The 16435-nt window shown below is 37.6% G+C and overlaps 4 gene segments (V, D, J or C); 3 read left to right on the top strand and 1 right to left on the bottom strand.

Moving 5' to 3' along the window:
* Positions 1–2490: 2490 nt before the first annotated feature.
* LOC142368248 (Ig kappa-b4 chain C region-like) lies at positions 2491–4417 on the top strand (the record flags this gene model as incomplete). The annotated part of the segment is given in 2 exon segments: positions 2491–2662; positions 3933–4417. Coding segments are annotated over 2 exon segments (501 nt in total), but the record flags the coding sequence as incomplete, so codon positions are not given.
* A 4293-nt stretch (positions 4418–8710) lies between these two features.
* On the top strand, positions 8711–9186 carry LOC142367833 (Ig kappa-b4 chain C region-like). The segment is given in 1 exon segment: positions 8711–9186. A coding segment is annotated over 1 exon segment (255 nt).
* A 4993-nt stretch (positions 9187–14179) lies between these two features.
* LOC142367863 (Ig kappa-b4 chain C region-like) lies at positions 14180–14651 on the top strand. The segment is given in 1 exon segment: positions 14180–14651. A coding segment is annotated over 1 exon segment (255 nt).
* A 1175-nt stretch (positions 14652–15826) lies between these two features.
* On the bottom strand, positions 15827–16435 carry LOC142367811 (immunoglobulin kappa variable 2-29-like). The segment is given in 2 exon segments: positions 15827–16134; positions 16350–16435. Coding segments are annotated over 2 exon segments (363 nt in total).

The following is a 16435-nucleotide window of genomic DNA, read 5'->3' as shown; positions in this document are numbered from 1 at the left end:
TTTATCACAGTTATCGATTAAGAGTTCATAATTTTCATACCATTTTGTTTCAATAAATTCTGTGATTTTAGTTTCAGTGCAGCTGTGGATCAGATCAGTTCCTCTCCAGCTGAGGGAGGTTTTTGTACGACGTTGTATCACTGTGTGAACGGGAAGCTGCTACTCTGCTGACAGTAATAAACTCCTGAATCTTCAGCCTGAACTCTGCTGATGGTCAGAGTGAAGTCAGCCCCAGATCCACTTCCACTAAAACGATCTGAAACTCCAGACTGACGAGTTGAGGCTTTATAAATCAGGAGTTTAGGAGCTTCTCCAGGTTTCTGGAGGTACCAGTGGAGCCAGCTACTAACACCTGTACTGGTTTTACATCTGATGGAGACAGTGTTTCCTGGAGCAACAGACTGAGATCCAGGAGTCTGAGTCAGGATGATTTCTCCTGATGAACCTGGAGAATATGAGAAAGATGAGAATAGTTATCAAGACAAATTCAACTTGAGGAAAGATGATCAACATCCAAACAGAAGAGGATGATTTCTTTAACATGGAGAACAGATGGAAGAAGGTCAATGCTACTTGTTCCAGGGTTTCTCCATCATAGCAGAACATCATTGTGGTGAACCTGGTTGTATCCTGAAGCAGAGTTTAAGAAGAGAGTCTCACCCTGAACAAGGAGCCCCAGGGTGCTCAGCAGCAGAGTCAGTGACATCATCATCATGGTGCTGCTGGTGTGTCAGTGTCTCTGAAAGGTCTGGACAGCCACTGATCAACACTGACCTCTTAACATCTGGGAGCAGAGAGGCAGGACACATATGCAAACACACAGAGTCAGTCAGCTGGAGCTGTGCTCTACATGTCAGGATGTTTCCTCCTCTCTGCTTGGACAGCTGACTGTTACATCATCTTCATGTAGATTCTCAGCTTGACATCTAATTGTGCAGAGGATGATATCATAAATGATCATCCTGGTTGAATTGATCTCAGCATAACACTACGTTAAACTCTTAAAAAGAACCTGTCCCTTTAGTGTCCAGGTAGAAGGAAAGAAAACTTTATTTTCTTCTCACATCAGGTCAATTAGACTAAATAACCTCTAAATAAGAATTTATTCTTTAGTTTTGTTAAAAAAAGGACAGAAAGAACAAACAACAGCTTCATCATTCATGGTATTTCTTCTGTATTAGTTGATGTCAGACTGACAGTAATATCTTGGTTTAATTCATCCTTTTAGATTGTTGCTATAAACTTCATGCCACAGGAATCTTGGCCCTAATGTGTCACACCTGAAACTACAAATACAAAATAAATCAAATCTTGTCGTATAAATGCAGCTTTTGTTCAGAGTAAGAAGTTTGTTTAAAGTTTAAAGACACCACATTTGGTCTGAAGGTGGGACTATTATTATGGGAAGATTATGACAATTATTTAATGAATTCTTGTGTCTTGATGTTCGTAAAAGTGAAACACGATGCTTGTGTGTGTGCAGGTGTGTCTGTTCAGTGAACTGTATCAGTCTGCAGCAGCTTCCAGCTGCAGAAGTTACTTCAGTTCTGGCTGAATCTGACTGAAGGAGGTTTTTGTACGATGCTTTTTCACTGTGTGAACACATAGCCACTGTGATAACTCTGACAGTAATAAACTCCTGCATCTTCAGCCTGAACTCCACTGATGGTCAGAGTGAAGTCAACTCCATTCCCTGCTCCACTTCCACTGAATCTGGAGGAGATTCCTGAATATCTGGATGATGTCCAGTAGATCTGAAGTTTGGGAGCTTCTCCAGATTTCTGATGGTACCAAGCCAGGTAGTATTGTGAACCAGAGTACTGAGCTACTTGTGTACTGGCCTTACAGTCCATAGAGACAGTTTGACCGAGCTGCACTGATTTGGCTGCTGGCTGAGTCAAGACAACACTTTGTCCAACAGACCCTGAGGAGAGAGAAGAAACTCTGGACGTGAGACGGTGAGGTGAAACTCAGCTACACTCCAAATGATTCTCACATCACAGAAAAATGATTGTCCTCACCCTGAGTGAAGCAGAGGAGAGTCCAGATGAGGACGCAGGTCAAAGTCATGTTTCTGATGAGGAGGATTTCTGTGGCTTCTGGTGTCATGAAGGTCAGCTGTCAGTCATCCAGTGTTCAACTCTCAGGACTATAAACTCTCCCAGAGCACTGGAGCATGGTGCTGCTGATGCAAAGTGGCTCTCTATGGAAATGCTCTCACTGACTCCAACAGGAACTTGGATTAATCTGATCATGTATTTTATCAATGGATTAACTCGGTTTATCACAGTATTGATCTGAAATATGTGATATCTTTGGGGTTTCTCTGTAGAAATTTTGCTTGTAAAAATGGGTATTCTGGAATCATCTGTTTCTTTTTTGTTGTTTATGTTTTACTTTGACAGCGATCACTTTTAATAAAATACATGTTTTTTAAAGGGGGAAACATTAGGGGGATTAATTAATTTATTATATTTTCTATAAATCTGATCTTCATATTACCCAGATGTGTTTAACAGTCCGAGTCTGTTTGTGTTGAGTTTGTTGTGTCCAAAGTCAGAGAGCCGTGTCTCTCTGCTGTCAGAGGTTTTTGTACGACGACTCAACCAGTTTGTATCACTGTGGTTGACTTTTGGTGGAGGAACCAGACTGGATGTTGGAAGTAAGTTGAATATTTGATTAATTTTAATGCTATAGATCTTAAGTCTTTTATTCTACCAACATGTAATTCTTTAGTAATATAAATTTTAACTGCTCTGGTATAATTCTGGATCAATAAGTTACAAATACACCTCATTTCTAAAACTGTAAGGACAAATAGAAATATCATCGGCACATTCCTGAATGTGAAAAATACTCAGATATTTAGATAAACAATATCTGAAGAGCTTTACATTCATAATTGTCAGACAAAGTTGAGTTTGTTGTGTCCAAAGTCAGAGAGCCGCCTCTCTGTGCAGTCAGAGGTTTTTGTACGACGACTCAACCAGTTTGTATCACTGTGGTACACGTTCGGTGGAGGAACCAGACTGGAACTTGGAAGTAAGTCTCTAAAAACTGCTACAAATTACAAATCTGAAGGCTATATGTGTGTTTTTCCTAATATTTGTAGCAAGAATTACCTTTTTAATGGGAGGAGTGAAATCAATTTTAAATCCATATATTGCTCATGGTTCTCCTCTCTTAGATTACATCTCAGCAGAAAGTATTTTAATGAACCTTTCTTCACATGCTCCAGTTAATGTGTGAAACAACTTTAATGGGAACAAAACAATCAGTCATGTAATATTTTGAATTATTTGTTCTGTCGACACTTCTCTGAGTTGAGTCAAACTTATTCTGAACAGTGTGACTGAAGGACATGTTCAACAATCCTGCCAAATCTGTGAAGTCTGAAAATCATTCTAACTTTTTAAAACTTAGTTTGAAAGTTTTTTTCATAATGTTTTGAAATCTATTACATTTTGAATATAGTCCTTGTATATTTTCCAGCTACTATTTTTTTAAAAGTTGAAATGATAAAAAGGTTGATTGTTTCTTGAATATGACAGCGAGGATGCTTGTAGCAGGATTTTGATGAACTAATAGTAATGTTAAAAAAACTAAATGAACTCAGTTTAGTCTCTGTTTTACAGTGATTATGAAAGGATCAAGTTTCTGTTAAATCTATCAAACTGTTAAAGTAAGCTGCTTAAAGTTGGTACTTTGATATGTTTAAGTTCATGTAAGGACTCTGTGTGCTGATGTGCATGAGAGCTTTCTGAAAGGGAAGTGAAACAATGTGTGAATCAGTGACTGATGGAGAAGGAAACCGTCTAACTGAAACTCCTTAAAGGACGAAACTCAACTGTGAAACCATCAGTGTCCACGTGTCTCACATTCAGTTGAAATCTGTTTGGTCCCTGTTCTCAAAACCGATTGGTGTCTTCTAGGTGATGTCCGTCCCACCCTGACGGTGCTGCCCCCCTCCACAGAGGAGCTGCAGCAGCAGAAGAAGGCCACCCTCATGTGTCTGGCCAACAAGGGCTTCCCCTCAGGCTGGAGTCTGTCCTGGAAGGTGGACGGCAGCAGCAGCAGCAGCTGGGAGGAGAGCGGGAGCCCCGGGGTGCTGCAGAAGGACGGCCTCTACAGCTGGAGCAGCACCCTGAGGCTCCCTGCAGACCAGTGGGAGAAGGTGGGCTCTGTGACCTGTGAGGCCACCCAGGGCTCCCAGACTCTTGTCTCAGAGACAGTGAGGAGAGACCAGTGTTCCCAGTCCTGACCTGACTCACTGGGACTCAGATATTCTTTTCATTCTGTTATGTTATCAGTCTGCAGGCCTTTTTCTCTTTAACTTTTAAGATTATCAGACAGTCTTTTTTACTTTGCAATGTTTATCATTTAACTATATTCAGACAATAAAGATTTACTCATTAAATTTGACTCCTATACTTTCTTAATATCCGGGACTACGGCTTGGGGAAGCTTTACTGATTTTTGAGAAAGGAATTCGTACATGAAGGATTCTTTAAGACGATATTAGACTCATCTAATGTCAAACTGAAATTATTAATTAAAGTTGTATCACAGTTTAAAGGCCAAATGCACCGATAAATCTCTTCTTCAGCCTGAACTCTGCAGATTAAAACTATTCTTTTTTCAGTTAATGGAATGATATAGTTAGTATAAATATTTTTTCACTATATTCAAACAGACAACTCTGAGTCATTTTTGAGGAGCACATGACAAAACTCAAGAGTCTCAAAAAAAGCCCATAAAGTCAGACATCTCATTCGTGAAACAGAGTAATTACCATGAACATAAAACAAGGTCATTTTCATTAACAGAACATTTTCATGGCATTCTAGCAATTATTGACATTAAAATGCCCTGAAACTATGTGTCAGTGGCAGAAAATCCTCAGTAAACAGCTTGAAAGAGAATCCTTTTTTTCTCTCATTATGGGGTGTCTGACTGTTAAACTGTGTAGACAAAGCACAGTCAGCCAGGACTTTATCAGGTATAATCTGTGGTAATTATTCAACAAAGTTAGAAAAATATTATCTTTTTGGAACCGACAGTGTTCGTCACTTGTTTGTTTTAACAAAAAGAAAAAAAAACTGTTTATTTATGATTTCAAAGTATGAACTTTATAAAATCAAGGAACATGTTCACTTAAATAGCTTTGATTCATAAGGAAAGTGCTGAAAAACCCTTTATAAGACAACTTTCTATTCATAAGTTTTATTTTAGTCAATGATTTTGATCTGATTGGTTGAATACAAAGAAAGTTTAACTCATAAATTGTTGTTAAAATTACATGTTATTCTTAAATCTTATTTTGATGATTGTTTGATGTTCTGTGTCATTGATCATCAACACAAAGGAAATCTTTATAAAAATATGAGGTCTAAAATAAAATTATTAAATCTAAATAATCTGTTTACTTATAAAAGAATGAATAAATAAATATATAACTCCTGATACATTGTGGCTTTATAATTTAGAGCAGCTTTGTGCGTGTTTAGTTTCAGTGCAGCTGTGGATCAGATCAGTTCCTCTCCAGCTGAGGGAGGTTTTTGTACGACGTTGTATCACTGTGTGAACGGTCTGCTGTAACCCTGCTGACAGTAATAAACTCCTGAATCTTCAGCCTGAACTCTGCTGATGGTCAGAGTGAAGTCAGTCCCAGATCTACTTCCACTAAAACGATCTGAAACTCCAGACTGACGATTTGTAGCATAATAGATCAGGAGTTTAGGAGCTTCTCCAGGTTTCTGGAGGTACCAACTGAGCCAGCTACCAACACCTGTACTGGTTTTACATCTGATGGAGACAGTGTTTCCTGGAGCAACAGACTGAGATCCAGGAGTCTGAGTCAGGATGATTTCTCCTGATGAACCTGGAAAATATGAGAAAGATGAGAATAGTTATCAAGACAAATTCAACTTGAGGAAAGATGATCAACATCCAAACAGAAGAGGATGATTTCTTTAACATGGAGAACAGATGGAAGAAGGTCAATGCTGCTTGTTCCAGTGTTTCTCCATCATAGCAGAACATCATTGTGGTGAACCTGGTTGTATCCTGAAGCAGAGTTTAAGAAGAGAGTCTCACCCTGAACAAGGAGCCCCAGGGTGCTCAGCAGCAGAGTCAGTGACATCATCATCATGGTGCTGCTGGTGTGTCAGTGTCTCTGAAAGGTCTGGACAGCCACTGATCAACACTGACCTCTTAACATCTGGGAGCAGAGAGGCAGGACACATATGCAAACACACAGAGTCAGTCAGCTGGAGCTGTGCTCTACATGTCAGGATGTTTCCTCCTCTCTGCTTGGACAGCTGACTGTTACATCATCTTCATGTAGATTCTCAGCGTCTCTTTACAATTCCCCTGCTTTTCAAGTATTTCTTTGTCACTGTGCCTCATCGTTACTTTTAATATTATCTGAATTGACATGTTGATTTCAGTCTATCCCCAACAATATGAACCTCAACAAAAGTATCAGCCTGAACATCAAACTACATTTAATCATGTTTATAGTGGATTACATGATAAGTTTTGATCCTGGTAAAAAAAAAAAAATCGATGTTGGATCAATCTGGTTATGCTGTTTATCAATGGATTATTCAGTTTATTGAAAGATATCAAATCAAATCAAATTTATTTATATAGCACATTTCATGTACAAAACAATTCAAAGTGCTTTACAAAAAATAAAAGCATTGCAGCAGGGAGTGGAAGACGCATTAAATACATTAAAGAATATAAAGAGAAACAAATAAAATAATTTAAATTAATTTAAAAACAAGCAACAGTCTAGATAAGTTAAAAGATTTCGTGCAGATTTCATGCATAGACACATGAGAAAAGAAATGTCTTTAACCTGGATTTAAAAATGTCTACATTTGGTGAGAGTTTAATCTCCACTGGCAGTTTGTTCCACTTGTTTGCAGCATAACAGCTAAGTGCTGCTTCTCCATGTTTAGTCTGGACTCTGGACTGGACCAGCTGACCTGAGTCCTTGGATCTAAGAGCTCTGCTGGGTTTATATTTTCTGAACATGTCACAGAAGTATTTTGGCCCTAAACCATTCTGGGATTTGTAAACCATCAGCAGGCTTTTAAAATCTATTCTGTGACTGACTGGAAGCCAGTGTAAAGATTTTAAAACTGGTGTGATGTGTTCAGATCTCTTAGTCCGGGTTAAAACTCTAGCAGCAGCGTTCTGGATGAGCTGCAGATGTTTAATGCTCTTTTTGGGAAGTCTAGTTAAAAGAGAGTTACCGTAAAGGAGTCTACTGGAGATGAATGCATGGATGAGTTTTTCCTGGTCTTTTTGGGAGAGGAAACCTTTAATTCTGTTGATGATATCACTGCTGCCTTTTTTATTTGTTGTCTTAGAATACATGTGTACATTCATTTTTTACTTTTTATAGATTTACAAAAAAACAACCAGTGTTAATTTTACTTACTTAATGACAAAATCACATATACATATTGATGAAATAGAATACATTAATACATTTTTTAATTTCTGGCACTCTGTTGTAGCTTTTTCTGACATCAGCCAGCTGAGTTTTACAAGTGGAAACTGTTTGTGTTGAGTTTGTTGTGTCCAAAGTCAGAGAGCCGTGTCTCTCTGCTGTCAGAGGTTTTTGTACGACGACTCAACCAGTTTGTATCACTGTGGTACACGTTCGGTGGAGGAACCAGGCTGGATGTTAACTGTAAGTACCTTTATCTTCTAAAAAATAAAATCTAAATTCAAGTTTTATATGATTCAAATCAATAAAGAACCACTTCATGTGAATGTATTGGATGGTAGTTAAAATATTGTGTTTTTCTGGTGACTCTGACCTCACAGTGATGCAGAAAGACTTTAGTTAGGAAAATAATCTTTTAATTATGTATTTTTAAGTAATGGTAAATTGAAATGTGTTTGCATCACGGCACCGAGTTTAAGCTGTTATTTTAAAAAAAACACGAATTTATGACGGATTTGCTTTTTCATGATTTTGTTTGAAAGTTAGATTGTAATTCTTCACAGAAAAAAGTATTTCATAACGTGAAATGTATTTTATTGCTGTAAAAAATATATTTTTTGTATGTTTTGAATAATCATCTTAAATATGTTGTAAATATTGCATAATTTTTTGCTTTGTATTACTCACAGATAGGAAATTATAATTGCAGGTAACACTGTCTAACCATTTAATGTAGAATTAATGCAGCTAATTTAATCAGTTTCTTCATCAGTATGATTTGTATTTTTAACTGGGGGAAATGTTTCCACGATTTCAAAAGTTTGTTCTACATTTTTTAAGGTGATGGTTCCCTAGTTTTGCCTTGTGTGAATGTTTATATCTAATGAGATTTGAACTGAAAAAGTGGAGGATCGATGAAGATCTTCTTACTCTTGATTTACTGCATCATTTTCAACTCTGATGTTTAAGTTTGGTCATAAAACTGAGGTGAGACTTTCCTGCTTAGAACACTTTATCTTTAGTACTGAAACCTTTCTGTTGCCATGGTTCATTAGTGATGCTCATATGTTGCCGTGGTTACTGAGCTCTGAGAGGGAAGTGAAAGCTGAAGTCTCATCCAGCTTGGGGAAGATTAATGAAACCAGCAGCTTCCTCTTCAACAGCAAACAGGGAGGAATAGTTTTGCTGGTTGTACAAACCTTCTTCATGTCGTCTCTTTGTCTCTTCTTCCAGTGGGTCGAGTCGTCCCCACCCTGACGGTGCTGCCCCCCTCCACAGAGGAGCTGCAGCAGCAGAAGAAGGCCACCCTCATGTGTTTGGCCAACAAGGGCTTCCCCTCAGGCTGGAGTCTGTCCTGGAAGGTGGACGGCAGCAGCAGCAGCAGCTGGGAGGAGAGCGGGAGCCCCGGGGTGCTGCAGAAGGACGGCCTCTACAGCTGGAGCAGCACCCTGAGGCTCCCTGCAGACCAGTGGGAGAAGGTGGGCTCTGTGACCTGTGAGGCCACCCAGGGCTCCCAGACTCCAGTCACAGAGACACTGAGGAGAGACCAGTGTTCCCAGTCCTGACCTGACTCACTGGGACTCAGATATTCTTTTCATTCTGTTATGCTATCAGTCTGCAGGCCTTTTTCTCTTTAACTTTTAAGATTATCAGACAGTCTTTTTTACTTTGCAATGTTTATCATTTAACTATATTCAGACAATAAAGATTTACTCATTAAATTTGACTCCTATACTTTCTTAATATCCGGGACTACGGCTTGGGCAAGCTTTACTGATTTTTGAGAAAGGAATTCATACATGAACGATTTTTTAAGACAATATTACACTCATTTAATGTCAAGCTGAAATTATTAATTAAAGTTGTATCACAGTTTAAAGGCCACATGCATCGATAAATCTCTTCTTCAGCCTGAACTCTGCAGATTAAAACTATTCTTTTTTCAGAAAATGGAATGATATAGTTAGTAAAAATATTTTTTCACTATATTCAAACAGACAACACTGAGTCATTTTTTGAGGAGCACATGACAAAACTCAAGAGTCTCAAAAAAAGCCCATAATGTCAGACATCTCATTCGTGAAACAGAGTAATTACCATGAACATGAAACAAGGTCATTTTCATTAACAGAACATTTTCATGGCATTCTAGCAATTATTGACATTAAAATGCCCTGAAACTAAGTGTCAGTGGCAAAAAATCCTCAGTAAACAGCTTGAAAGAGAATCCCTTTTTTTTCTCTCATTATGGGGTGTCTGACTGTTAAACTGTGTAGACAAAGCACAGTCAGCCAGGACTTTATCAGGTATAATCTGTGTACATTATTCAACAAAGTGAGAAAAAAATTATCTTTTTGGAACCGACAGTGTTCATCACTTGTTTGTTTTAACAAAAAAATAAAAAAACTGTTTATTTATGATTTCAAAGTGTAAACTTTATAAGATAAAGGAACGTGTTCACTTAAATAGCTTTGATTCATAAGGAAAGTGCTGAAAAACACTTCATAAGACACCTTTCCATCTATAAGTTTTATTTTAGTCATTGATTTTGATCTGATTGAAGAGAAAAAAAGTTTAAATCATAAATTGTTGTTAAAATTACATGTTATTCTTAAATGTTATTTTGATGATTGTTTGATGTTCTGTGTCATTGATCATCAACAAAAAGGAAATCTTTGTTTAAATATCTGGTCCACAACAAAATTATTAAATCTAAATAATCTGTTTACTTATAAAAGAAAGAATAAATAAATATATAACTCCTGATACATTGTGGCTTTATAATGTAGAGCAGCTTTGTGCGTGTTTAGTTTCAGTGCAGCTGTTGATCAGTTCCTCTCCAGCTGAGGGAGGTTTTTGTACGACGTTGTATCACTGTGTGAACGGGAAGCTGTTACTCTGCTGACAGTAATAAACTCCTGAATCTTCAGCCTGAACTCTGCTGATGGTCAGAGTGAAGTCAGTCCCAGATCCACTTCCACTAAAACGATCTGAAACTCCAGACTGACGAGTTCAAGCTTTATAAATCAGGAGTTTAGGAGCTTCTCCAGCTTCTCCAGTGTTTCCTGGAGCAACAGACTGAGATCCAGGAGTCTGAGTCAGGATGGTTTCTCCTGATGAACCTGGAAAATATGAGAAAGATGAGAATAGTTATCAAGACAAATTCAACTTGAGGAAAGATGATCAACATCCAAACAGAAGAGGATGATTTCTTTAACATGGAGAACAGATGGAAGAAGGTCAATGCTGCTTGTTCCAGTGTTTCTCCATCATAGCAGAACATCATTGTGGTGAACCTGGTTGTATCCTGAAGCAGAGTTTAAGAAGAGAGTCTCACCCTGAACAAGGAGCCCCAGGGTGCTCAGCAGCAGAGTCAGTGACATCATCATCATGGTGCTGCTGGTGTGTCAGTGTCTCTGAAAGGTCTGGACAGCCACTGATCAACACTGACCTCTTAACATCTGGGAGCAGAGAGGCAGGACACATATGCAAACACACAGAGTCAGTCAGCTGGAGCTGTGCTCTACATGTCAGGATGTTTCCTCCTCTCTGCTTGGACAGCTGACTGTTACATCATCTTCATGTAGATTCTCGGCGTCTCTTTACACTTCCCCTGCTTTTCAAGTTTTTCTTGTTCACTGTGCCTCATCGTTACTTTTAATGTTATCGGAACTGACATGTTGATATTAGTCTATCCCCAACAATATGAACCTCAACAAAAGTATCAGCCTGAACATCAAACTACATTTAATCATGTTTATAGTGGATGACATGATGAGTTTTGATCCTGGTAAAAAAAAAAAATCGATGTTGGATCAATCTGATGATGCTGTTTATCAATGGATTATTCAGTTTATTGAAAGATATCAAATCAAATCAAATTTATTTGTATAGCACATTTCATGTACAAAACAGTTCAAAGTGCTTTACAAAAAATAAAAGCATTGCAGCAAGGAGTCGAAGACACATTAAAATAATATAAAGAGAAACAAATAAAATAATTTAAATGAATTTAAAAACAAGCAACAGTCTAGATTAATTCAAAGATATCGTGCAGATTTCATGCATAGACACATGAGAACAGAAATGTCTTTAACCTGGATTTAAAAATGTCTACATTTGGTGAAAGTTTAATCTCCACTGGCAGTTTGTTCCACTTGTTTGCAGCATAACAGCTAAATGCTGCTTCTCCATGTTTAGTCTGGACTCTGGACTGGACCAGCTGACCTGAGTCCTCGGACCTAAGAGCTCTGCTAAGTTTATATTCTCTGAACATGTCACAGATGTATTTTGGGCCTAAACCGTTCTGGGATTTGTAAACCATCAGCAGGCTTTTAAAATCTATTCTGTGACTGACTGGAAGCCAGAGTAAAGATTTTAACCTTTGTCTTGTGTTAGTTCCCTGTTACCATCTCTTATGTTAACGGGTCGGTTTTGACCCGTGTTTTAATTTAGTTGTAAAATACACTAAAAACAATCATCTATCATCCAATTTGTTTTCTCATCTCTTGGTTACCTTATTAGGCTTCTTTATCCTTAAAAATATTGGTTTTAATATTTTTGGTGTGGGCCCCTGGGCCTTGTTTTTGTCGGTATACCCCTCAATTTCAATAAAAAAAAGAATGTAAAATGAACCTCAAGAGAATCAATAAATAAAAGGTTGTTATGTCACCTGACTATTACTGAGGGGATTTAGAACACATCTCTTAAATAAATTAGTTTTATTTATTTTTTCATTTTAATATTATTAACTATAGAAACATCTATGGTGTTACGGGTCAGTTTCGACCCATATATTTACTTCAAGAAAAAGGCAAAAAAGTCTCTTTTTTTCAGCAATAGAACTTTAGTACAAACACAAAATGAAAAGCAGTGTGTTGGCTGACAGTGAACTTGTAATTTCAGTTTTGGCTCTAATTATTGCTTTATAATCTTATTTTTAAAACTGGGTCGAAACCGACCCTAACAACACAAAGGTCTTAATTTCAACTAGAGCATTTTATAATTTGGTGAAAATAATTTTTTTTGTTTTATTTTGTTGAAATAGAGGTTCCTGACAAAGTCATAAAGCCTTGATGCAATAGACAAATTTATATGGTTATTTTATGCATTTAAAACCTAAAAACGGGTCGGTGCCGACCCTAACACAAGACGAAGGTTAAAACTGGTGTGATGTGTTCAGATCTCTTAGTCCGGGTTAAAACTCTAGCAGCAGCGTTCTGGATGAGCTGCAGATGTTTAATGCTCTTTTTGGGAAGTCTAGTTAAAAGAGCATTACAGTAATGGAGTCTACTGGAGATGAATGCATGGATGAGTTTCTCCTGGTCTTTTTGGGAGAGGAAACCTTTAATTCTGTTGATGATATCACTGCTGCCTTTTTTATTTGTTGCCATAGAATACATATGTACATTCATTTTTTACTTTTTATAGATTTACAAAAAAACAACCAGTGTTAATTTCACTTACTCAATGACAACATCACATATACATATTGATGAAATAGAATACATTAATACATTTTTTAATTTCTGGCACTCTGTTGTAGCTTTTTCTCACATCAGCCAGCTGAGTTTTACAGGTTGAAACTGTTTGTGTTGAGTTTGTTGTGTCCAAAGTCAGAGAGCCGTGTCTCTGTGCTGTCAGAGGTTTTTGTACGACGACTCAACCAGTTTGTATCACTGTGGTGGACTTTTGGTGGAGGAACCAGACTGGATGTTAACTGTAAGTACCTTTATCTTCTAAAAAAACAAAATTCAAGTTTTATTCTACTTCAAATCAATAATGAACCGCTTTATGTGAATGTATTGGATGGTGGTTAAAATATTGTGTTTTTCTGGTGACTCTGACCTCACAGTGATGCAGAAAGACTTTAGTTAGGAAAATAATCTTTTAATTATGTATTTTTAAGTAATGGTAAATTGAAATGTGTTTGCGTCACGGCACCGAGTTTAAGCTGTTATTTTAAATACGGATATTAAAGATTAAATTATTAAAGTCGGATTTGCTTTTTCATGATTTCGTTTGAAAGTTAGATTGTAATTCTTGACAGAAAAAAAGTATTTCATAACGTAAAATGTATTTTATTGTTGTAAAAAATATATTTTTTGTATGTTTTGAATAATCATCTAAAATATGTTGTAAATATTGCATAATTTTTTGCTTTGTATAACTCACAGATAGGAAATTAGAATTGCAGGTAACACTGTCTAACCATTTAATGTAGAATTAATGCAGCTAATTTAATCAGTTTCTTCATCAGTATGATTTGTCTTTTTAACTGGGGGAAATGTTTCCATGATTTCAAAAGTTTGTTCTACATTTTTTAAGGTGATGGTTCCCTAGTTTTGCCTTGTGTGAATGTTTATATCTAATGAGATTTGAACTGAAAAAGTGGAGGATCGATGAAGATCTTCTTACTCTTGATTTACTGCATCATTTTCAACTCTTATGTTTAAGTTTGGTCATAAAACTGAGGTGAGACTTTCCTGCTTAGAACATTTTATCTTTAGTACTGAAACCTTTCTGTTGCCATGGTTCATTAGTGATGCTCATATGTTGCCGTGGTTACTGAGCTCTGAGAGGGAAGTGAAAGCTGAAGTTTCATCCAGCTTGGGGAAGATTAATGAAACCAGCAGCTTCCTCTTCAACAGCCAACAGGGAGGAATAGTTTTGCTTGTTGTACAAACCTTCTTCATGTCGTCTCTTTGTCTCTTCTTCCAGTGGGTCGAGTCGTCCCCACCCTGACGGTGCTGCCCCCCTCCACAGAGGAGCTGCAGCAGCAGAAGAAGGCCACCCTCATGTGTCTGGCCAACAAGGGCTTCCCCTCAGGCTGGAGTCTGTCCTGGAAGGTGGACGGCAGCAGCAGCAGCAACTGGGAGGAGAGCGGGAGCCCCAGGGTGCTGCAGAAGGACGGCCTCTACAGCTGGAGCAGCACCCTGAGGCTCCCTGCAGACCAGTGGGAGAAGGTGGGCTCTGTGACCTGTGAGGCCACCCAGGGCTCCCAGACTCCAGTCACAGAGACACTGAGGAGAGACCAGTGTTCCCAGTCCTGACCTGACTCACTGGGACTCAGCTATTCTTTTTATTCTGTTATGTTATCAGTCTGCAGGCCTTTTTCTCTTTAACTTTTAAGATTATCAGACAGTCTTTTTTACTTTGCAATGTTTATCATTTAACTATATTCAGACAATAAAGATTTACTCATTTAATTTGACTCCTAAACTTTCTTAATATCCGGGACTACGGCTTGGGGAAGCTTAACTGATTTTTGGGAAAGGAATTCGTGCATGAAGGATTCTTTAAGACAATATTAGACTCATTTAATGTCAAGCTGAAATTATTAATTAAAGTTGTATCACAGTTTAAAGGCCAAATGCACCGATAAATCTCTTCTTCAGCCTGAACTCTGCAGATTAAAACTATTCTTTTTTCAGAAAATGGAATGATATAGTTAGTATAAATATTTTTTCACTATATTCAAAGAGACAACTCTGAGTTATTTTTTGAGGAGCACATGACAAAACTCAAGAGTCTTAAAAAAAGCCCATAAAGTCAGACATCTCATTCGTGAAACAGAGTAATTACCATGAACATAAAACAAGGTCATTTTCATTAACAGAACATTTTCATGGCATTCTAGCAATTATTGACATTAAAACGCCCTGAAACTATGTGTCAGTGGCAGAAAATCCTCAGTAAACAGCTTGAAAGAGAATCCTTTTTTTCTCTCATTATGGGGTGTCTGACTGTTAAACTGTGTAGACAAAGCACAGTCAGCCAGGACTTTATCAGGTATAATCTGTGGTAATTATTCAACAAAGTTAGAAAAATATTATCTTTTTGGAACCGACAGTGTTCGTCACTTGTTTTTTTTTGACAAAAAGAAAAAATAACTGTTTATTTATGATTTCAAAGTATGAACTTTATAAGATCAAGGAACGTGTTCACTTAAATAGCTTTGATTCATAAGGAAAGTGCTGAAAAACACTTTATAAGACAACTTTCTATCTATAAGTTTTATTTTAGTCATTGATTTTGATCTGATTGAAGAGAAAACAGTTTAAATCATAAATTGTTGTTAAAATTACATGTTATTCTTAAATCTTATTTTGATGATTGTTTGATGTTCTGTGTCATTGATCATCAACACAAAGGAAATCTTTGTAAAAATATCTGGTCTAAAATAAAATTATTAAATCTAAATAATCTGTTTAGTTATAAAAGAATGAATAAATAAATAGATAACTCCTGATACATTGTGGCTTTATAATTTAGAGCAGCTTTGTGCGTGTTTAGTTTCAGTGCAGCTGTTGATCAGATCAGTTCCTCTCCAGCTGAGGGAGGTTTTTGTACGACGTTGTATCACTGTGTGAACGGGAAGCTGCTACCCTGCTGACAGTAATAAACTCCTGAATCTTCAACTTGAACTCTGCTGATGGTCATTGTGAAGTCCCTCCCAGATCCACTTCCACTAAAACGATATGAAACTCCAGACTGACGAGTTGAAGCTCTATAAATCAGGAGTTTAGGAGCTCCTCCAGGTTTCTGGAGGTACCAGTGGAGGTAGTTACTAACAGCTGTACTGGTTTTACATCTGATGGAGACAGTGTTTCCTGGAGCAACAGACTGAGATCCAGGAGTCTGAGTCAGGATGATTTCTCCTGATGAACCTGGAAAATATGAGAAAGATGAGAATAGTTATCAAGACAAATTCAACTTGAGGAAAGATGATCAACATCCAAACAGAAGAGGATGATTTCTTTAACATGGAGAACAGATGGAAGAAGGTCAATGCTGCTTGTTCCAGTGTTTCTCCATCATAGCAGAACATCATTGTGGTGAACCTGGTTGTATCCTGAAGCAGAGTTTAAGAAGAGAGTCTCACCCTGAACAAGGAGCCCCAGGGTGCTCAGCAGCAGAGTCAGTGACATCATCATCATGGTGCTGCTGGTGTGTCAGTGTCTCTGAAAG

Source organism: Odontesthes bonariensis, chromosome 18 (assembly GCF_027942865.1).
Source record: "Odontesthes bonariensis isolate fOdoBon6 chromosome 18, fOdoBon6.hap1, whole genome shotgun sequence".
NCBI lineage: Eukaryota > Metazoa > Chordata > Actinopteri > Atheriniformes > Atherinopsidae > Odontesthes > Odontesthes bonariensis.
The sequence above is the reverse complement of the archived record's forward strand: the minus strand, read 5'-3'. Positions and strand labels throughout refer to the sequence as shown.